Source organism: Stylophora pistillata, chromosome 3 (genome assembly GCF_964205215.1).
Source record: "Stylophora pistillata chromosome 3, jaStyPist1.2, whole genome shotgun sequence".
NCBI lineage: Eukaryota > Metazoa > Cnidaria > Anthozoa > Scleractinia > Pocilloporidae > Stylophora > Stylophora pistillata.
Window position 1 is genome coordinate 38,550,965 of NC_142521.1, and position 22,695 is coordinate 38,573,659.

Consider the following 22,695-nt stretch of genomic DNA (forward strand, 5'->3'; position numbering starts at 1 on the left):
TACTCACTACAGTCATAGCCATTACAATTTCCTGAAATATGATTGATGTTTATTAGCTCATCGCACAGTCGAAGCAGCCAATCATACTAAAATAACTCAGCTGAATCCGCCAATAACAGAATTGAGTATAAAAACCATGATAGAAACAATCACTTACCCAACAAAACGGGGAAGTTTCCAAAATGGAAGTTACCTTCGGTTTAGGCAATGTCTCTCCCGGTTATGCTTTCTCAAATAAATGTTTTAAATTTTTTTTTCTTAGAAATTGTAACGGTTATAATGAATTGGTAACACCACTTCGTTTTGCTGAAGTAGTGATGAAGTTATCCGACTAGTCTCTTGTTTAGGATAAAAACATATTTCATTGTACCCTTGACTTGTCTCCAGCTTTGTCGTAAGGTTATCACAACAAATTAAGGTTACATCACAGGGTGGAACTCAGAAAAATGAAGATGCCTTTCATAAAACGTTTCCGCATTTCGTTTGGCTTCTAAGAGATGTCTTAACAGAGCTCCCATCGGATTGCAAGGACATTAAAGACTATTTCTTAAGAAGGGTTAGTAGATTACTATTGTCACTCTTTATTCAACTACACTTTCATTCGAAACCCAGACGACACAATGGTAGGAGATACACACACAACTTGGCAATTTGTGGAATTTACAATGTTAATGTTTCCTAGTTGTTTGACGCTACCTAGAAAATTCCCTTTTTTTTGAACGTTCATCCCAACAGATTTCGAAAAATAGCTGAACATTTGGAAAGAAAAAAAATATTTGTTGTATTTAGATCTTCAAATCAGACCCATGGCAACTGGATCATACCCAAGACAAAATCGCCAGATGCATCTTGCATTACTTCTCTGGATTTGATGCTTTTTGCTTGCCAATACCCACCTGGGACAAAGAGCTACTGAAAAACATTAAAAGTAACAGGCATGATCCACGCATAAATCCTGATTTCTTCACGGGAATACAGCAGTTTAAGGATTTGCTTCAGTCCAACATGGGTCCCAAGAAAAGCTTCAACGCAGGAGAATATGTCACTGGAGAAGGTAAACTGATAACGTCTCAGTTAAATTTAACTCAACATGCTCAACTGTGACGTGTGTCAATCTTACTTAACTTAGAAAACTGAAACATCGGTCACTGCCCGTGTTGGGTTTAGGAGTAGCTGTACTAAAATTAATCATGCAAAATATCCTTCCACTTTTTGTCCATTTTAAATCCCCAAAAACGACCTTCTTTAATGATCAATCTTTGTTAGAACCGGAAATAGCCAACAGTACACGATTTACGCTCATTCATTATCCTGAAAAAAGTAACTTCATTCAGCTCAGATCTTCCCAAACAGAAACAATCAAATAGTTTCTTCATAATTGTAATTTGACTCCACAGCATTAGCGGCACTGACCAAGTTTTATGTCGATGCGATTAACGATCCCGACAACATCCCTGATGTGCAAACGGCTTGGGACGGTTTCGTAAAGAACAAAAGCAGAAAGGCCAGGGAAAAGGCGCTCTTAGTGTATGACAGGAGAATGAAGGCTAAACTCTATAAACTGCCCTGCGAGACAGAGAAAATCCTTGCAAGCCATGAATCATCTGAAAATGAGAGTATGCTCATATTTGAAGAAGAAACTGTAGGAATCACTTCTGACAATACTCGAGAGGATTACCAGGAGTTTATGGTGAGAACAGTTGAAAATAAGCTCCGTGCGATAAGTTACTGGTAGGGAGATTGAGTTTGCAATCGGCCGGTCTCCATTGAAGGTTTCTGTCATTATACCTCGACTTCGTGCATAAAGTATAACACTAAGGTCTCGAGGTTTTCATGCTGTTATTGTTGTTGTTTTTTTTTGTAATAGTTGTAGTTTTTGGTGTTTTGCGACAGAAAGAAACGGTAAAAAAGCTGATTGAGTGGAAAACAAAAACGATGGACTGACTAGGCAGCAATGTCAAGAGCTTTTGAAAAATGTCAGGGAGAAGTACTTAAATCCAGTCCTAAGAAGTCTGCGCGGACCGAATAGGACGAGCATAACGAGCAGAGATACTGACAATGCCTGTTCCAAAATTGAAGAAGATTATAAACGTTTTGCCGCTGGTGCCAAGGATATCCGTGCTGATGTGCTTCACGAATTTCATGAGGTACGCATTTCCTTTATGGGAGAGACGTTAAGACCTACAGAGTACAAATTAAGCAGAAGCTAGTAAGCCTTAAAAACATTTCGTTCATAAATTGTCGCTACTTTGTACGAGGATTAAATGAAATACCTTTTAAACGAGATTTTCTTTATTTGTGTTCTCAAATTTATTCTAACATGAGAGGTGCAAAGTTTAAAGTCCTGTCCATGAAATCAAGATTTGGATCATTAAACAATGGCTGGAAGAAGACGGTGTTGATCTCTCCACCCTTTTTTTTTTTTTTTTTTTTTCGTATCTAAACAGTGAGATATGTAAAACAATGAAAAAAAACTCTCAGTCATTCCGTTTGGTAAAACGTACAGCAAGGTGGAAGTACGGAGGGTTACGAAGACGTTAAAACCATTTATAAAAGCAAATAATTTTTATTCTGCAGAATTTAGATGCTGAGTTGACCCATTACAGGGAGTTCATCAGGGCATTTCAAGATTACGAAAAAAATCTTCTTAAAGAACGTCGTGAAAGTGCTGAAAAGGAGAGAGAAGCAGAGAAAGCTAGGGTTTGTATGACAGATTTAAATATCATTGTTAAAAATCACAAAAGAGGGAAGGGTCTGCTTTTGAGTCAGCATTTCATCTTTTCATTGGGTAGATTTCCTTTCCTCGTGACCATTGTTTTATGATTACTCATAGATTCCACTTCGAACTAAACGCGAGATAAGAGCCTATCTTGCTTTCTCAAGTGAAAATTTTCGTGAAAACTACCGAAGTTTAAAGTCGTGAATAACCCCTACACTGCATAGCCTGATAGCTTTTTTTAAAACCTTGCCATCTCGACGTGCTTTACAAGCATTCGAAGATTCTTTGAAATAGACTTTCAAAATTTTCAGTACTGTCCTCGAATGCGAGGATCCATACTACAAAAATGCCACCGTAAATATCTGAAAACGAACCAGACATAATGAATTTACAACTTAGCTAATTGCGAAAAATTCTATTTTTTTCACGCAGATAGAAGTTCAATATCTAAAAAAGCAACAGCAGTTTCAAGAACAAAAGGTTAATGCTTACGTCTGCATAAGCTTTACTTACAACTTTAGAACGATGTTCCATGAGCGTTCAAAGAAATCCAAGATCACTTTTATTTACCATGCATCTCTTGGTAATTTGGCGAAAAACTCGACCCTCGCTTCAACCAGTTCGATTTGACTGCAATCAGTTCACTCAAATTATTCCGCTTTATGGCTGTAGGCCAGAATTTTCTTACTGAATTCCAGTGGGCTTATAGTAAAGTCAACATTCACTCTGATTGGCCTTTGGACCTAGCCTATCGAAACCCTATTTAAAACTGCTTAAAAGGTTGTTCTTATTTATTTAAGTCAAATTTTCAGCCGTTATCACCTGAAATAAACAAATTTAGAAATAACAATAGATAATTTCACAAAAGTGAAGTATACAGAAACAAGCTTTCTTTCTCCTAAAAAGGAGGCAGACAACTTTCTCCGTATTATTACGTGTAAATCCTTAAGACGAAAAATCGTAACCACACAAAGCACAGAGTATTTGATATCTAACCTCTCGTACTTGTTTCCCTCTCCTTGTTTTGTTTTGTTCTTTTTTTCCGCTTTAGCTAAGTAAAATGAAAATGGAAAAAGAGAGGGAGATCCGCGACAAAATCAGTGAGTGTAAAGCGAAGGAGGATATCCTCACAAAGAAAATCCACGACATGGAAAAAGCAGGAATGGAAAAGCAGATCACCACCTTGAGGTATCAACTCCGAGAAGCAAACAGTGAAAAGCAGCAGCGCCAAAACGAGATATCGAACTTGACAAACGAAATCAGTAGAATGAAAGAGGAACTCAGGCGAGCAAACCGACCCTGGTATAAAAAACTGTTTGGATGGGACTAGTAAAGCAAAATAACTCCCAACCTAAATAATTGATTGACTGCTTTTTTATCTTTTACTTTCACAAAACTAGGTACTCATTCAAATGAAGCCTTTGAAACTAGCCTTGATATCAGCCTCTTTTTTTTTTTTTTCCGAGGGAAAAAAGTTGGTAGCCTTCAACCTGTGCGAAGGCAGATAATATTGTTGGTAAAAATTCCGATTTACATTCAATGGAAGTCTAACTATTCATTAAACTAACCACTAACCGTATGTTACTTTTAAGATAAATTTTGCTTTCAAGCTCAAAAGTTTTCGCATGTAATGGGGTGATTCCTAGGCTAACCCTTCACCCCTCCCCAACCCCCCAAAAAAAACAATAGCAGAGCAACAAGACATTTAATGAATTCTATCAACTGCTTCAAAGAAAAGACACCCCATTTTCATACAAGATGGGTTAACAGGCAAAGCAATGCCTTTCGAGAGACCATGTCAAATACTAAGCCCATATAAACCCCTTATGTAGGAACGCTATCGTTTAGATATCGGTCTGTTTTCACTCTTTATTTCCAATCAGATGAGAGAATTAAAACTAGCAAAGCGGGTATTAGTTTGATACTAAAGAAACTAGAGTTATAAACACAAACTATAATTTAAATTGTTGGACAGTACAATAAATCCATATCATTGCAATAAATTTCGTTTCCCGACAAAAAAAGCAGATTTTGTGAAATCTCAGACCAAACTCAGAAGATCAAAGTTTGATTTTTATTGATGTGAATTCAACCAAATCATTGTCAGGAACCATTTCTACCGGGTATGATCTCATCTCACAATGATCGCTACCGTTGGGCGAACAGACAGGTCTAATTTAAGTCTCCAGGTCAACCAAGATCATTTTCAGTTGATCATTTTCTCTTTACTTAAGAAGGGAAAAATTAAGGCAATAGCCTCCTTAAGGACATATTTCGTTTTTCAAGTACATGTAGTGCTATCAACGAACCAAATTCTCGGAAATTGAGGTACACAATAATAAACGCTTTTTAAATAGTGGCAAGCAGTTTTTCGGAGAAAAACATGTTTATGTGCACGTAACGTTAAGTATGTGCTAATTAGTGCGGTAGGAGTAGGTTTCTAGCTGAGGCCGTGATGAGGAAATATTCAAGGTTCGTGAAAAATATACAATAAATACTGCTATTTTGACATGAAGCAATTCTGAGCCTTAGACCTCTTACGTGGGGGTAGATTTTGAGGATGCGAAAGAGTGCCTTCAAAGGGTAAACATTGCATATTATTACGACTTTCTGGGAAAAAGAAGTCATCCATAAAACAGCTGCATGTACAATTCTCGTCGCGAAGGAGCATCTCAAGGCTATTTCGTGGAGAAAACTGGTAAGATAATTCGAACCTTCCTTATATCAAGGCTACAATAGGCCGGGAAGAACATCAATCACTATAGCCTTTGAATGTAGGTTTACCAGTCAGCCTGGCAATCGAAGGACGATTGCGATGGCTCGCTCTATCCAAAGCGATGAAACTCAGAATATTATCTTTTCCTCAAAAAGCCTCCCCTTGCGGATTATCGACAAAGATAGCAAGAGTCCATAAAGCCCAAGCTTTAAAGTACAATTATTTTTTAACAGCCGAGTATAATTTTTCTAAATTCACATCGTTCAACGAGAGAACCATGAATGCTTCGAAGAAAAATGAGTGGTGGAAGGAACCATTTCTACCGGGTATGATCTCATCTCACAATGATCGCTACCGTTGGGCGAACAGACAGGTCTAATTTAAGTCTCCAGGTCAACCAAGATCATTTTCAGTTGATCATTTTCTCTTTACTTAAAAAGAGAAAAATTAAGGCAATAACCTCCTTAAGGACATATTTCGTTTTTCAAGTACATGTAAAGCTATCAACGAACCAAATTCTCGGAAATTAAGGTACACAATAATAAACGCTTTTTAAATAGTGGCAAGCAGTTTTTCGGAGAAAAACATGTTTATGTGCACCTAACGTTACGTATGTGCTAATTAGTGCGGTAGGAGTATGTTTCTAACTGAGGTGATGAGGAAATATTCAAGGTTCGTGAAAAATATACAATAAATACTGCTATTTTGACATGAAGCAATTCTGAGCCTTAGACCTCTTACGTGAGGGTAAATTTTGAGGATGCGAAAGAGTACCTACAAAGGGTAAACATTGCATATCATTACGACTTTCTGGGAAAGAGAAGTCATCCATAAAACAGCTGCATCTACAATTCTCGCCGCGAAGGAGCATCTCAAGGCTATTTCGAGGAGAAAACTGGTAAGATAATCCGAACCTTCCTTATATCAAGGCTACAATAGGCCGGGAAGAATATCAATCATTATAGCCTTTGAATGTACATTTACCAATCAGCCTGGCAATCGAAGGACGATTGCCATGGCTCGCTCTATCCAAAGCGTTGAAACTCAGAACATTAGCTTTCCTCAAAAAGCCTCCCCTTGCGGATTATCGACAAAGATAGCAAGAGTCCATAAAGCCCAAGCTTTAAAGTACAATTAATGTTTAACAGCCGAGAATAATTTTCCTAAATTAAGTTCGTTCAACGAGAGATTCATGACTACTTCGAAGAAAAATGAGTAGTGGAGGGAGCCTAAACCCTTACAATGTTTCTTCAAGTTTCCTATCAATGGAAAAAGGGACAAATGCATACCTTTCTCGTTGGAAAATGCTTTCATCCTCTCGAAATCGATCTTTTCTAAGTGGTTCATTAAGAAAGGAAACCACGATAGGAGATATAGCGATGCTCTCACCGTCGTACTCCTTCTAAAAAACCGATACCAGCGCTTCTACAGAGGCTTCCGAACGTGGCCTTTGGCTATAAAGATCCGCGAGATCCTTGGTCCTTTTGCTTGGGAAATACTACTCAAGTTCCAAGTCTCGTGTTATCATTTTGCCATTTCCCACCTGGGCATTTTTGTGGACCAGAATTAAAATATTGGAGTTAGCATATTGGACATTCTCGGAAATTTGGACCAGTGGAAATAAACAATCGGCCATTTTTCGAGATCCTTGGTCCTTTTGCTTGAGAAATACCACTCAAATTTCAAAGTTTCTTCTTTTTATTTTTTAATTTGCGCACATTGGCATTTTCGCGGACCAGAAATAAAATATTAGAGCTTGCATCAGATCAGGATCATTTAAATATGATCGCGCATAGATTGTTCATGGACCAGCGTCGCATTTGTCTAACAAATGTTTACGTTCGTTTTACCGCTATTGCGATGTCTGAGGTGGTTGTTCGATTAGAAAAAGAATGCCAGCTGCTTTAAATTTTTCCACCCCGGCATAATGTAATCCTAAACTTAGAAGTTTATTGTTTGAGATAAACGTTCTGTGGGAGCAACTGATTCAACGTGTCACAGTGCATGAATTCAGCTCTTTCTAAGAAACTGGGGTCCATCTTACTGTGTTGATCTGAAGAATATTTCATATTTCCCCATTCAAACTGTTGCTTACGCACTGCAAACGATTATTTCGAGGCTACATCTGCGGGAAACTGTTAATTAGTCGAAAGTGTTTGTCATATCAAGGAATTGCAATTGAGATGGTATATTAATATAAAACCTAGACGCATATCTGCGTGACCTCGGGCTTACAACATCGCACATCTGCAGTTATCTTAGGGAACTACCATTGTTACTGTCGTCGCACAATTTCATCATTTTCGGTCACGAATAAGTCTACTTGTAATTATTTTTGTCTGCTGGAGTGTAATGAATGTTGTTATGGCACTTCGAGGACTTTTCAGGCTTCTACGAACCCTGAGTAGGTAATGTATTTGCCTTTCACTGCAAGGAGAAGGGAATTTTTCATCTATTATTGGTACCAAGACATAGTTTGTTGCCAAATGTTCACCCAAGGAGAGTTGTCAGAAATCAATAGATTGAATTGATATTACTGTTCAATAGTTCACATTGTTTTTATTAGAAAATTCTCTTAATATTGAATACTGCTGATGGCCACAACAAGAGAAGCAGGGGTGTTTACAGTTTTAGTCATTTAGAGGCATTTGACTTTCATTGCATACCAAGAGGGAATACACATATTTTGACCTTTTTGTGGGTTTAAGAATATATGTCGTACAAAAACCTGAAAACCACATCAAAAACCCTGTGTATTCAACTATTACTTCTTACAAGATTTTCGAGAATTGAGTTGCTGTCAACTTAATCAGACAATATTCCTTCAATGTAACCACTTTTAAGATCTAAACTTACTTCAGTTCCACAAACGTCAGATTTTAGCAAATCATCTGACAGTAAATACTTGTCCAAAGATAAATTTTCGTAATCTTTTGCCATACTGAATAACATTAGAGAAGGTGTTTGAATTCCAATAACTACATGATTTTATTGCGGAGTAGTAGAGTGAATGGACAGCCACAGCACAATTCACATTGAACTTTCTGGTTTCACAGGCATGACTGAAAATGGGCACTATTTTGAATTTTATCAATTTTAACCCCTTTCAACTCAAATATATCATTGTTATGTATACTCCGAAAATAATGTAGTAAGATATTCAGTGATGATAGCTCAAGCAGCACACATGTACCTTGAGAATGGCTTCTAACATAAATATCCCTTGCATGAGAATCAAATATTTTCAAGCCAACACTGCCTTTACAATAGATAGCAACCGCAGTAGATACTATTGTCAAGACAAAACTGTTGAAATTTTCATATATAAGTAATAGAAAGGCTCTATCTAAGAAGGTACAGTACTGATATCCTTCTATTGTAGCTTCTTGATGAGTACTGCCCGTGTAACATTCACTGTATTTAAGTTCATAGTCAGTCTCCAGCACATTTAAAAGTGTGGGTAATTCTGTCTGCGCTAAGAATGATTGTCTGGTTAACTGAGACAAACTTGAATACACGGCAACTGATTTCCAATATTGATTATTGATGCCAGATCATTAGCAGAATCGATTCCTTGTTTGTTATTGGAAATCAAAGAGCATAAACTCATTGCAACACATTGTTGTCCTGAATTTTGTTCAAATACCAACTCAGTAGCTTGGCTATAAGGTGCCGTTATTGTTTGCTACGGTCAATGTACATTGGAATAAGACCAGGGTTTTTCTTTATATCTGAACTCAGTTGAAATTTACAATTGTTTGATACGTGTGTCTGACTCTTACAAATACACATGGGTCTATTACAAGAAAATATTGATAAATACCGACCTGCTCTATACTTCAATTTAATTATCTTTTGATATAGCCTCACTTTTTTAAGTGAGTCCTTTTTCAACACTAGTAAATGAGTAGTTTGATAATCTATGTTTATTTACTAGCTGATTAATGCATTGAATTCCTTAATTTATTGCTCAGCAAGGACGAAACAATACTTAAAGCTTTCAGTTCGTTACAAAAACAATGTTTGCTTTCCTAGACTTCCGTATGATAAAAGGTGAACTTGAAATACTACGTTAGACACCAAATTTTGTGAAAGATCAGCTACATTAAAAGTACATGAAGATCTCTTGTAAGAGAGCCATTCAATAAATCAGTTTTACTATTCATAGAAAACAGCATTATATAACATCAAAGATTGATTTGTATAGCCAAGACTTCCAACACATGGCACCTAGAGGACATCTTCATCAAACATGAGCATATCCCAGAATGATCCCTACCACTTATGCAGCCAAATGAAACCAACTTTATCGATGGGTTCATCTTATCTAAGTCTCTAGGTCAACCAAAATAATTTTCAATCGAACTAGGTCCTCTGTATATAAAGGGAAAGCATAAACCAGGAGCTTCCATGGGAACCTAGTTCGTTTGTCAAGTAGAGCTGTCAACCAACAAAATTCTTGGAAATTGATACAAAATAATAAACTTGGTTAAACAGCATATGCAGGTAAATTTTTCTGCACGTCACGTTTACGAGACTGCTATTAATTTTCCATTGGAGCTTGTTACTAGCTGATGTGATGAGGAAATAACCAATGATTGTGGAAAGTGTACGAGACATTCTGCGATTTTGACATGGCACAATTCTGAGCCTTAGACCTCTCTTGTGGGGGCAGATTTTGAAAATACAAAGGAGTCCAATCGGATGTCAACTTTGCATATAATTACGACTTTCTAGGTAAGAGAAGTCAACCATAAAACAGCTGCAAACAATCAAATTTTAAAAGTTATAAATCACAATTCTCACCCCGAAAGAGCATCTCAGGGCTTTTTCGTCGAAAAACTGGTAACTTAAACCCAATCTTCTATACATCAAGTCTCTAATATAATAGAGTATCGGTAACTACAAATCTATAACCTTTGAATATATTTTCGCCTCCTTTTTGACGCTTCGAAGAACGATTGCCATGGCTCGCTCCATCCAAAGCGTTAAACATGGCAACATTTCTTTTACTTGGAAAGCTACTGCTCCCTTAATGTAATAAACTTTTTATGAATCCCAGAGGCCATGCTCTGAAGTATAATTTGCTTGTAACAGTCGAGTAAAAATGTTTCCGAAATTCAGATTGTTTATATTGGCAGAGAACCAAGAACACCTTCAATTACAGTAGATGGTAGAAGAAGTCTGCGCCCGTTTCAGGCTTCTTCAAGTTGCTCATCAATGTAAAAAGGGACAAATGTAAAGGTTTCTCGCTGACAAATGCCTTAACCCTCACGTGATCGCTTTTTTGTCAGTGACTCATTGATCAAGATGAAAGCGAAAAGAGAAATTGCACCCCTTCCACAAACCCATACCAGAGCTCGTGCAAAGGCTTCTCCTTAACATGGCCTTCGGTCTCAGAGTGCAATGCGAGTAGATAATTTACCAGTCCTCCGACTTATTTGAAAACTAAGAATGAAAAAACTCCGAGTCAGCTTTCCACGCCACAGGAAAGAGGATAGGAGAAGAATAAACCAACATACTCGGAAATTTTGGACGGACGAATAAAGACAATCGATCGTTTTACCTAGCCGAGAGATCTCTGATCCTTTCGCTCATAAATCACCGCTCAAATTTAAATCATTTGCTTAACTATTTTATCATTTACCCATTTGGTGCATCTTTCCAGACCGTAGATGAAATGTACTCAGCATGACTGTCATTCGAACAGGAAATCGTAACTATACTTTGATCATGGACCTCTTTCAAATGTTTACCTATATTTTACGGCTGCTGCCGAGCTCGAGGTGGCGCTGCAACTGGAAGAAAATAGTTAGCTTCCTTAAACATTATCCTCACCGGCATAACATTGATTTAAACCCAAATTTGCCTTGTCAGAAAACCGTTATGTGGGAGCAATTGATCGCACGTCTTGAGCAGATAAGTTATGAAACCAGCCCTTTCTAAGGTTTCCACGCTGCAAATGATTTTTCGAGGCGACAACTTCGGGAAAGAAGTTAATGTTATAAGAACTGTTTGTTAAATCAGGGTAATGCGATAGCTATAACCAAGATTTTAGGTTCTTAGGAGAATTTAGTCTCAACTTTGGATCTTACTTTAGAGACCTAAGAATCCGTCACGCTAATAGCACTTACTGAGGTTATGTAACAGATATTTGAGTTGATGTTACAAATGATAACAATGAAATTAAGGTAAAATATAATCACACAGGAATTTCCGGTCATTGTCGATTCTTATCTATTGATTTAGCTTACATTTGTCAAAATCACCACGCCTTATTGGTCATGCAACATGATAACAAACCGTTTCCGTCACACCCTCAGAAACCTGATTTCTGTTTTTCCATCTCTAGTCTCAAAACGTTGAAACAGGCCTATGGATAGTTTTTACTCGGTAATAAACGATTTATGAACTTTTCCAGTACATCAATACTATGAGGCACGCATTCCATTTTTTCTTTAAAATCGTTCATTTCATTTACAGCAAACATGTTGCCTTACAATCACTCACTCTAATTTTCTACCACTTGTCAATCCGAACACTTCTTTAGTTTAGAACCACAGATAACTTTTAATTTTCTTACCCGTCATTAAACGTATTTAGCGGACAGGACAATAAGTATGGAATACTTATTCGATAGCACGTTAACTTTATTTGGTAAATCCTTTAGCTACAGAGAAATTACTTTCTATAAAATTTTCTACAAAGTTTTGTTCCGTCTGGGGTTCCAGGTATCTCGAAATATTAAGCTGGATGCATTCACTTTTCAAGCCGTGACACGGCGCAGGCAATTTTTTTATTTGAACCTTAAGTGGAAAACGTGACACCAGTTCAATTTGGTTTACACCTCATGCAAATGAAAACTGAACATGCGTAAACGAGATGTTTTCTGGAAAGAAAAATGCGCTTAAAAACGTAAACATCAGTAATGGAATAGCCTTTCTTCGAAGGAGCTTCAACCTTCAGTGCGATCCTTCCGAAGCAGGTTTATTTTACTTCAAACTTGCATGGTAGGAGAAATATATTAAGGTTGTGTTGATTATCTTTAAGTCAGCGATCCAAACTCGATTTTAATCAAAGCAATCCAGTCTTTCACAGCAACGGGGTCCATTTTTGGCTTGACGAACCGACCGCTTTGTTTAAATTGCGAACATCTCGATCGTATTTTGAGTCGTTTAAACCATTTCTTATTGAAGTAAGTAAAACTGATACAATTTAACAGTAGTTATATCGAAGATTAGTGACGTAACATTTTCTTGAGCATGCATATCACGAACTGCGTCTTTTATATTCTCGCAACTGCTTGATTATTCCGGGAATTCATGATGACCATTTCTTAATCTCCATAGTAGCATAATTCCTCCTCGATCCTTTCTGTTCTTTCACCGCGGTTGTTTCACCTACTCACAGAACATTAACAATAGCAAAGATAGATCAGACGAAGAGGCAAACAGGAGACGCACAAATGAAAATAGCATCTCCATGTTTAGCTTATCGCAGAAGAAAGTAGAATACCACCATGTAACTTCATTGGTCGCTCAAATGAGATTTCTCGGAATGCAAAGAAGCAAGCAAACGCCGTCTGACTAAACGCGTCTGTAGTTCACTTTGTTTTCTGAATTACTGGAATCAAACGATTCCCGCGTATCAGAGACTAAAGGTGGCAAACTGTAAAATAATTGAACTGTTCCTAGAATCATACATTGAAGCGGTCAACAATTTGTTTCGTTTCTGAGAATTTTCGAGTTTCAAATATGCTTCAACCCACTAACGCTTTCATAAAATAGAAAAACTCCGAGTCAGCTTTCCACGCCACAGGAAAGAGGATAGGAGAAGAATAAACCAACATACTCGGAAATTTTGGACTGACGAATAAGACAATCGATCGTTTTACCCAGCCGAGAGACCTTTGATCCTTTCGCTCATAAATCACTGCTCAAATTTAAATCATTTACTTAACTATTTTATCACTTACCCATTTGGTGCATCTTTCCAGACCGTAGATGAAAGGTACTCAGCATGACTGTCATTCGAACAGGAAATCGTAACTATACTTTGATCACACAAAAATTACAACAAACCATTTTATTGCCGTGAATGGGAGAGAATTAGCTATTTAAGATCTCTTTATACTCGGAGGCACCGTGAACGAGGAGCGATATATTATATCCTGTTTCCAAACCTATTCTGGGTGTGGTACCAAAAAGTTCTACTTTTCTCACAGTTTAAGTGATGCTTGTGATAAACTAGAAATAAAAATGCGGATGGCTCTCTTGCCTCTGTAATTGAAAGTTTGTTTGCCCTTTCTGTGTACGACTGCTTTGGCACTCTTGTTCTATCGTGTCTTTCGTTACTTCCTGATTAAGATGAAGGATCACGAGACATTAGATTTACTCAGTAACAAACCCGCCACCATGACTCGTTCAATACTCCTTTGCATCGCCAGAAGCTGTGTAAATTATAGTACTGGTTGACTCGATTAGCCCACTCATAAAGTATTTTTTTTCCACGCCATAGGTAAATAGATATTGAAAGATTAAGCCAAGCCCTCTACCCGAGGTATTCTTGGGAAGTTATGGTTAACGATATATAAACAATCCATGAGTTATTCTTTCTAAGATGTGCTAAAAAACCTCGCTTTGTGATTTGCCATATGACTATGTCAGTGTTTTTCTGCTCAGGGAGTGCCGGTATAAATTAATCGGCAATTTCCATTATTCCAAAATGAGATATAAAGTAATGAGTGTAGTTTGGATAGGTTAGCGAGACTTCGATTTTCGACAAGCGTCGGGTTTCTCACCACCTCACATAGCTTAAGGTCGGGCTGAAGGTATCTGTATGGTAAACATTAAAAGCCCAGAATTTTAACATGCAATTGTCGCAATGCAAGTCTTGCTCACCTAGTTCAATCAAATTGCGACCAAAAGTTCATTGAAAAAATTCTTGGATTCCTAAACATTTCGTTTTGAATGGCACAGTTATAATTAGTTAAACAATTTTTAAGACAAATGTCGAAATGAAGGATCATGCACTGAGATTTTTACTTAAGTTTCACTTTCTCTTCTACAGTGATACGGCAAGTTTCATTTTTAATTTTGTTTATATCCCTTGCAGTTCAGCACTTTTCGCTGTGAAATAGATATATCGAACTCACAGAGTCATCATGAATGTAAGTATAGTCACTAGAATAAGATGATCAGTATGCCGAATGCTTTCGATGAACGTCAGATAAATCATCATAATACAATGCAATATTTTATTTGTTATTTTACAATGAATTCTTGTTCCCCTGGCTCCGCAGATAGCAGTGCTAATCGAGGCGGGCCAGGATAATCAGTAAAAGAAGAGGAAAATACACATATTAAAAACTACAGATAGATAAATAGATGGTAAATAAGTAAAACAAATTAAGTATACGGAAACAACTTTGTGATTAATTCAAGTCGAGAGCGCATTATGTTGTGAGAGGTGAATATATAATATAAAATGGATAAGGTAGGATGGGCGAGACAAAGGTGATAGCTACTAAGAGTATTTATTAACTTTAGACACAATCGATTCTAAGTCCTTGTAGGAGTCTTCAGATTCTAATATATTGAACAAGATCGTACGAACTTTCCTTTTAAAGATAAGTTTTGGTTGTATTCGGAGCTTAGTTGGTATCTCATTGCACAGTTTTGCACCGATTCTTGAAAACGATTTCGTTCAATTTCAACTTCTTACTTGACTTTTTGTCGCATAGCGTCAGCAAAATCAAACTGCAACCAAGGCTATACCATTGTGCATTCCTAACAACATGAAGTATGATACAAGGACAGGTATGCTGCATAAAACTGGAGAAGCGCGTCGCAACTTGTGCATTGTTGATGAAGCAGTAGCACAATTGAGAAATATCAAAGGTATGTTACATTCATACAAACTCCAAATAAGTAACCACTTTTAACAGCCCCCTAACTCTAATTTCTCCGCCATCACTGCATCGTTAGCGACATACTCCCATTATTGCAAGCTTTCTCTCCAAGTAAATTGAGTTTTTATTTCATATCTTTTTGAGAGTCGTTTCCTTTCCCATTCCTGTTCTCCGCATTTAATGCCCCGGTCGATTTTCTCATTCTCCTCCTTCTCTTTCTTCTCCTTCCTTTCTCCGCCTTCTACTTTCCCCCTTCTCCTCTTCTTCTGTTTCTTCATCTTCCCTTTCTTCTGCTTCCTCTTCTTTTCCTTCTCTTCCTTCTTCTCCTTCTCTCTTTTTTTTATTGTTATTCCTGTACATCTTTTTCTCCTTGTTCTTTTTCTTTTTTACTCTTCTTTGTTTTTGCGAGAATCACAGACAGCGACTGTACACATTTGTCTCTTGGCAGAACGTATAAGTGTTGTGTCAATAGTTGGTCCATGCAGAGATGGTAAATCATTTATTTTGAGTGAAGTGTTTGGTCAGCCAGACGTTTTTCCAGTGGGACATAAGATGGATCCTGAAACGATGGGAATCTGGATTTGGATTTTGCCAGATACAGTTAAGGTAAAAGTACACTTTCAAAGGGGATGATGGTTCTCAGTTTTTATTTTATTTTTCATCAAATTCTAAATAAGTTAACTATGATTAAAGGTATTATAAAAAGTCACACACAAAGAACCATTATAGGAAACTTTACGATTTAGGATTTAAAACATTTTCTGTTAGTAAAGTGTCAGTTTGACATATCAAACAAAATAATGGGAGATATCTGCATTAAATTACTTACAGTCTAGAATATTGAAATTATTTGAACACTTAGAACATTTTGATATAAGTTAATGATTACATGGCAAAAATAGTATGAGAACCATTACGATATTCTAATATTTGATATATTCATTTTCTTTCTATTCGATTAAGGATCACAATGGTCGCGACTTAAGAATTGTGTTATTGGATACAGAGGGAACTGAATCCGCAGATGCCAAGGGACGACATGATAATCAAATCTTCATTTTGACAGTTTTATTGGCTTCGGTGTTGATTTACAATTCTAAGGGAGTCCCTAAAAGAAATGACCTTAATCAACTGAAGTATCCTTCTTGTGACAAAGTGGCAATATTATTTTTAAATGGACCTTTTGTTCATCAATCTATTGTACTTTCTTGTTACTTGTTTTCGCGGGAACTTAATTTAACGAAATGAAACGGGCATATTTCGCGGGGCTTTCATTTCGTGGCTTGGCAAAGATTTATATCTCAAAGGAACTAAATTTCACGAAATTGTTCAAATACTGATCTGCATTCTGCGCACAGAATATAGCTCAATTGGTTAGTGCACCAGATTGTGTTGTGCGGGAGGTCGAGGGTTCGAAAAGCCCCTACGGGGAGTGGTCAGTTAACCTATGTAACCTATGTAACCATTAACAAACAGTTCGTCTAATGAACTGTTACAACTGATTTTGATTTTCAATGATACTGAACAAACTATATGATAACAAAACTTAACTGTAAAAAGTTTGAGTTGTTCCTTTGTAATGAAGCAGAGCTATACAAAATTGTATGTTTGCAGGCTCAATAGTTGACTACGTAGCTGATGAGAAATAATTAAGAAGTATAAATAACTAAAAAGTATCAACGGCTTGCCGAGACGAGTTGCAAGAAGCTAGATAGAATAGTTTACTAGAACTACAGACACGCGCGCCAAGAAATTAATATCGAAAACATGGACGAAGTAACTATGTATTAAATATTATAATAAATATTAAATAAATACAGATTACAGAATTATATGGCCGAATAATAAATTCCGCATTTTTTAAAAAATTCTTTGAAAACTCTCTTACGCAGGTTTTTATATCGCTATTTTCCAACAATCGTGAAAAACGTGAAAATCGTGAAATTGAGTCCGGCGAGAAATAATTAACAGTGAGGCAGTAAATTTACAAATTTACCTTGACATGATTTTAGCTACATAGTAAGACTGTCCACGCAAATTCAGGCCAGATCAGATACCAGAACCAGGCGTCCAATAAAAAACGAGGACGCCTTCCATCAAACTTTCCCGCATTTTATTTGGCTCCTGAGAGATGTCATGACTGATCTACCAGACGACTGCAAGGACATAAGGGATTACTTCTTGACAAGGGCAAGGGCAACAAAAATAAATTTGTGTTTTAAGTCTTAAAAAGGATCTCCCCCCAAAGAAAAGGTAGAACAAGGGTGGTAAGGAGATCAGGTATCAACTCAGCTATACCGTTCGGCTAACAGGCCAATTTTTATTCCGCCAACTTATGACGTCTTCTGAGATCTAGAGCATATAAGAGACCGGGAAAAATAGAGTACATTGATCGAGTAATTTGAATACAGTTAGTATATAAAAGTATCGTCCCTTTTACTTCATAATTTTGAGACCTATTTTCTTATCCGAAGCATTTAACCTTTTTTTTTTTTAATTTTGCTATGACTAACAGGATCTGTTTTCATTGCCATCATTTCAGGTTTTCAAAAGTGAGGAAGCATCCAAAATCGATCAAAACCATCATATTGCTGAAAGTATTCTGCACTATTTTTCTGGTTTTGGCGCTTTTTGTCTACCACCCCCGTCTTTCAACAAAGAGCACATGAAAGACATAAGGAAATATTGGGATAAACTTAATCCTGACTTCTTCTCTGAGGTGAAGCAATTCAAAGAATTACTAATGTCCATTATGGGTCCTAAGAAGAGCTGCAACGAGGGGGAGTTCGTCACTGGGGAAGGTATTTCAATTTTATCCTATCGCTTAAAAGAAAGAGTATAACTATAATTTCTTTAACCACAATATATACCATTTCCATAGAAAATTTACGGCTGATATAATATCTCAGAATTACTCAAGGAATGGTTTTCCAATGTGAGTCAAAAGGAATGCGTGTCAGCCTTTGCATCCAACGGCTTTCAAATTGCATCTTGCGAACGGATATAAATATACAGAACACGAGAGAAATGAGCGAAAGCACAATTCTTTTATTCTTTGCCATGATGAAATGTCATAATAACAAACTTTTATCTGGTTGGGAACGTTCTGGAACTTTTTTTCGTTCATTGCCACGAAACCTTTTTAACAGATGATTTTCCAAAGGAGAGCTTAAGAACGAAGTCGAATGGCCCTTATCTACGTACATAATTGCATAGTGTGCAATTATGTAAACCAATGACGAAATTCGTGTCTGATTCCTGCATGTAATTTAAATTAAGCAGTCGGCATTAGTTTATCATTTAGTGTTTTCCCTTTCCCCCAATTAAACAGGCCTGGAAACCTTAACAAAACTGTATGTTGACGCCATCAACGATCCCAACAACGTACCGAACGTGCAGACAGCTTGGGAAACGCATGTGCAAGGAAAGCGCCAGAAAGCCAAACGTAAAGCGCTCGTGGCTTATGACAACAAGATGAAGAAAGAACTATCGAAACTTCCCTGTGATGGAGAGAAAATACTGGCGAGCCACGAGTCTGCATCAAGCGAAATGATGGCCGTGTTCAGTCAAGAAACCGATGGCATTTCCTCCGACCGCATCAAAGTAGACTATGAAGAGTTGACGGTGAGATCGATGACATAAAAAGTTAAACTTTGCGGGTCTCCTTGTCTGTTTCTAACACTTGTATAAGATTCAATCAGTCGTTGTTCAAACTGTTTAAACTGTTTATTCTGAAAGGTTTTGATTTTTTACGAGACGCTATTCTTTTCTGTTTCTCGTCGCCGCATTATACGTGAAATAGTCATACATCCTTAGTATTAATTAGCTGCTATATTCGATCATCTATCCTCCATTTATCTATCAATGTATGTATCTTTCTATATATCTATCCACCTTTCATCTTCCTGTCTATTCATTTGTCTAATTTTTTCCTATCTATCTATCTATCTATCTATCTACCTATCTATCTACCCATCCAACTATCCATCTATCTATCTATCTATCTATCTATCTATCTATCTATCTATCTATCTATCTACTAGTTAAAACTGATTACCAATGAAACAGCTTTGCATACACAGAGGTGAAGTACATGCAGGTAGTCAATTAGAATCTTAGCAGTGTTACCCTTCAGCCCTGGATTTTCTTAGTTTTTTTAAAAGATGATTAATAGACTCCTGTTTTATTTACTTTAAAGGCTTAATCGTACAAGCGAACCTACGGCATCTGGAAATGACGAAAGAACAACCCCTATAACGAAGTTACCATAATTTTTAAAAAATTTATTGCTAATGCTTTTTTGTTCAACAGGACAACGGGCTTGAAAAGCTCAGTGGATGGAAAAGCAAGAATGACAAAATGACCAAAGAAATCTGTGAAAAACTCGTGAGAGAGCTGAAGAAAAAACATTTAGATCCAGTCCTTGAACGAGTGCGTGGACCACAAGGAGAAAAAGTGTCTTTCAAGGAGATTGACGATGGATGTGGAATTATCGAATTGGAGTACAAGTCTCATGCAGTGGGTGCCATGGAGGTCCGTGCTAAAGTGTTTCACGAATTTCATCAGGTAAGTAAAAGTAATGCTACCTGTTAAAGAAAAAAGCCTTGATAAAAATGAGCGTTTTGTTGATCTTAGTCCAATAATCCCATGTTTGAAAGATACTTATTTATCTTCCTTATTTATCAATTTACTTATTTCGTTATTTGTATATAGCTTTATGATTATTTAATTCATTTGTCGACAGCAATTTCAGATCGAGAGAGATCGATACAAAGAGCTTCTCAAGAAATTAAAAGATTACAATGAAGATCTGTTAAACATGCGTCTCGCGGACACTATGAAAGAGGAAGAGATGGAGCGACTCCGGGTAAATAGTCATCCCTAATGCCTATTTGAAAATTGCATCCGTGATAGAGAGGGGAGAGAGAGAGAGTTTATTTTATGAGGGTGACATTGACTGACGTTATTGATGAACTTATGACCCTTAAAAAAAATACAAAACACAAATAATGAAAAATACATTGGCAATAGATATTATTTACGATAGAAATAAAAAAGAATATATTTCTATAATTTGATAACTGGATAAATCGATTTAAAACGAAGAACATGCAGACATCCATCTATTGTAATTAATTTTTATCAAATGGTCCCTTTGTCTTCTAAGAATTCAAGTTGTTTCTGCATATGAAATAAGAAAGAGAGCTGGCCATACCCTTTTCGAGAATTTTCGAAAGGACAGGTAAAATAGATATCAATAGTTGTTGATATCAATTCGTGCTCCCCTTTTGTGCAGTGGTTTGACTTAAGCTATTTTCGAATGATTGTTGAAACTGTTGTTCGATATTGAAAGACACGAACTCGAGATTTACTTGTCCCGCTAATACGCAATCTTCATTTATTTTGGAAGGAAAGCTACCTATCAACTATAAGAATAGAATATCATCTTACTCAATGACTGCCATGAACCTTGAACTCGCACCTGAAATATATTTTTTGTCGTTCAAATGTAGACAGAGAAAGACTACTTGATAAAGCAGAAGAAAATTCAAGACGATAAGGTAAACAGTTCAGAAAGTTGAAAGTCCTGAAATATTAATTTTGTTTTTTGTCTATCATTTTAGTTGTCAGTTCAACCAAATTGGTGTCTTTGTGTGTTCTTCGGTTAGTCAAGTTATCATCAAAGAATAACTATACAATTAGAATTATTTTTGGATCGATTACCTAATGACTTATAAATGATTATCCTACTTTCTCCTCGTCGTCCTTAAAATCCTAAAATTTCCTTGTGATTGCGCGTTTCAGCCTGTACTGTCCCTTTATTTATTTACTACAGCGCACATCAAAGGCACCCTTAAGGTGTAAGATATTAGTTGCAATAAGAATAGACAAGTAATGCTTCATTAGGAGTCTCATTAGGTTGGCTTATTTTCTGACAATAATCTCCTCAGTGAACCGTGTAAGTTAAGTATATGCCAAATTTATTTCCTCCATGGGTGGAAAAATTTAAAGCTTATCTTCTTTCTCTCTTTCGCCAGCTACAAAAATTAGAAGAAAAAAAGTCTGCTGAGCTTAAAGAGAAACTTAAAGAATTCGAAGCAAAAGAGGATATGCTCAATAAAAAAATCCTTGACCTGGAAAAGGCAGAAATGGAGAGAAAAATTTCTGATTTGGAAAAAGAACGCGTTGAAGCCAAAGAAGAGAGTATGCGATGGGAAGGAGAACTAAGGAACTTAAAGGGCGAAATTTCTGATTTAGAAGAGCAATTGAGACTTGCAAACCGACCTTGGTGGAAGAAATTGTTCAAAATTGATGGCGAAAGAAAACCTAGCGAGTAATCTTGAAAACTGCAAAGTTGTGTTCGTGTTGATAAGTAAGGAGTAGGATCTGAAGGAAAAGAATATATCCGTATGGACGAGAACCCACGGCAGGGTTCTAGTTAATTAAGGAACGGTCTCATTTGCACATTTAGAGACGAATGATTTAATTGCACTGTTAGGAAACTCGGAAATTTCAATGTCTATTTACAGAAAACTTGGACATTTTCATGTCTATTTAGCGTTTGATCCTGGAATAATAGACCATGTACCTAAAGATTATTTTATTGTGATTGTTTAGATTTTCAAAAACCATGACGAGCTTTGCTCAAGAAAAAAATTCTCAGCAGGCATCGTAAACTGATGCCGAGGTTTGGGGAAGAAGGTGTTGGGTGGATGTCATCGCATTAATTACACCACAATGTAATTACACAGGTTAGCGCCCACGAATCCACGAGAGATACGCGATTGCGTGCGAGTTAACGCGGGGTCATCTGTTGGCAATGAATATCAAAATCATGAAATGAAATGAAGTTTGCTGTGCGCGTAATGGTCATAAAATACTGCGTTTTCTCTGTTTCTGCCTCTTTCCTTATAACGACTTTTCTAATCCCGTAGTCTTTCTAAGATCCTTCCTTTTCACAGAAGAGGCAATACCTGCGAGGCACCGTATTCGAAAAAGCCTCTCTTTCGATTATTTAGGTATGATTCTTTCGCTTGGTTTGCCTTAAAACTGTAACAAAAGATATCGCAATTTTCATGTGCCGTACGACCTGAATAACAACCGTATCGAATTTCCAGTATTGCGTCACTTGGTGGATCGATCAGTGTTCACGCTTTGTGATCGTAGTACATGATGTTATTGTTTTTGTACAAAACCTGTGGCGATCGCACGACTCGGCCTCGTATCCTGGTTGAATTCTTACCAATATTATAATATTAAACCTCGACGAGATTTTTAATGTCGAAATGTCGAAAAGCATCATGTTTTCAATTTCGAAACCATTCGAAATGAAGTCAGAGGCAGTCGGAG

At 36.9% G+C, this 22,695-nt stretch overlaps 3 protein-coding genes across 3 annotated transcripts in view; all 3 read left to right on the top strand.

Moving 5' to 3' along the window:
* The window catches only part of LOC148736021 (guanylate-binding protein 6-like), a 10,382-nt gene extending 8,291 nt beyond the window's left edge, over positions 1–2,091 (top strand). The window contains exons 9-12 of the mRNA XM_088755162.1: positions 388–556; positions 790–1,054; positions 1,398–1,690; positions 1,894–2,091. Of these exons, the coding sequence (XP_088611288.1) occupies positions 388–556; positions 790–1,054; positions 1,398–1,690; positions 1,894–1,944 (778 nt within the window). The 3' untranslated portion in view covers positions 1,945–2,091. The remainder of the gene's footprint in view (positions 1–387; positions 557–789; positions 1,055–1,397; positions 1,691–1,893) is intronic.
* A 229-nt stretch (positions 2,092–2,320) lies between these two features.
* On the top strand, positions 2,321–4,220 carry LOC148736022 (uncharacterized). Its single transcript, XM_088753026.1, has 4 exons — positions 2,321–2,395; positions 2,578–2,700; positions 3,152–3,199; positions 3,771–4,220. Exons 1-4 carry the CDS (start codon positions 2,321–2,323, stop codon positions 4,047–4,049), a joined length of 525 nt encoding a protein of 174 aa, XP_088609152.1. The 3' UTR covers positions 4,050–4,220.
* Positions 4,221–14,548: 10,328 nt separating this feature from the next.
* On the top strand, positions 14,549–22,239 carry LOC148736023 (guanylate-binding protein 6-like). Its single transcript, XM_088754186.1, has 11 exons — positions 14,549–14,604; positions 15,178–15,334; positions 15,794–15,951; positions 16,309–16,481; positions 17,358–17,535; positions 17,888–18,146; positions 18,677–18,969; positions 19,657–19,911; positions 20,090–20,212; positions 20,859–20,906; positions 21,384–22,239. Exons 1-11 carry the CDS (start codon positions 14,599–14,601, stop codon positions 21,681–21,683), a joined length of 1,950 nt encoding a protein of 649 aa, XP_088610312.1. The 5' UTR covers positions 14,549–14,598; the 3' UTR covers positions 21,684–22,239.
* The last annotated feature ends 456 nt before the right edge of the window (positions 22,240–22,695 follow it).

Excerpts from the sequence above, each read along its gene's own strand:
- LOC148736022 (XM_088753026.1), top strand. The coding sequence starts at position 2,321 with ATGAGAGGTGCAAAGTTTAAAGTCCTGTCCATGAAATCAAGATTTGGA. Across the intron at positions 2,396-2,577 it reads ACAATGGCTGGAAGAAGACG|AATTTAGATGCTGAGTTGAC; the intron begins GTGTTGATCTCT and ends TTTATTCTGCAG. Across the intron at positions 2,701-3,151 it reads GAGAAGCAGAGAAAGCTAGG|ATAGAAGTTCAATATCTAAA; the intron begins GTTTGTATGACA and ends TTTTTCACGCAG.
- LOC148736023 (XM_088754186.1), top strand. Across the intron at positions 17,536-17,887 it reads GGGATTACTTCTTGACAAGG|GTTTTCAAAAGTGAGGAAGC; the intron begins GCAAGGGCAACA and ends CCATCATTTCAG. Across the intron at positions 20,213-20,858 it reads AAGAGATGGAGCGACTCCGG|ACAGAGAAAGACTACTTGAT; the intron begins GTAAATAGTCAT and ends GTTCAAATGTAG.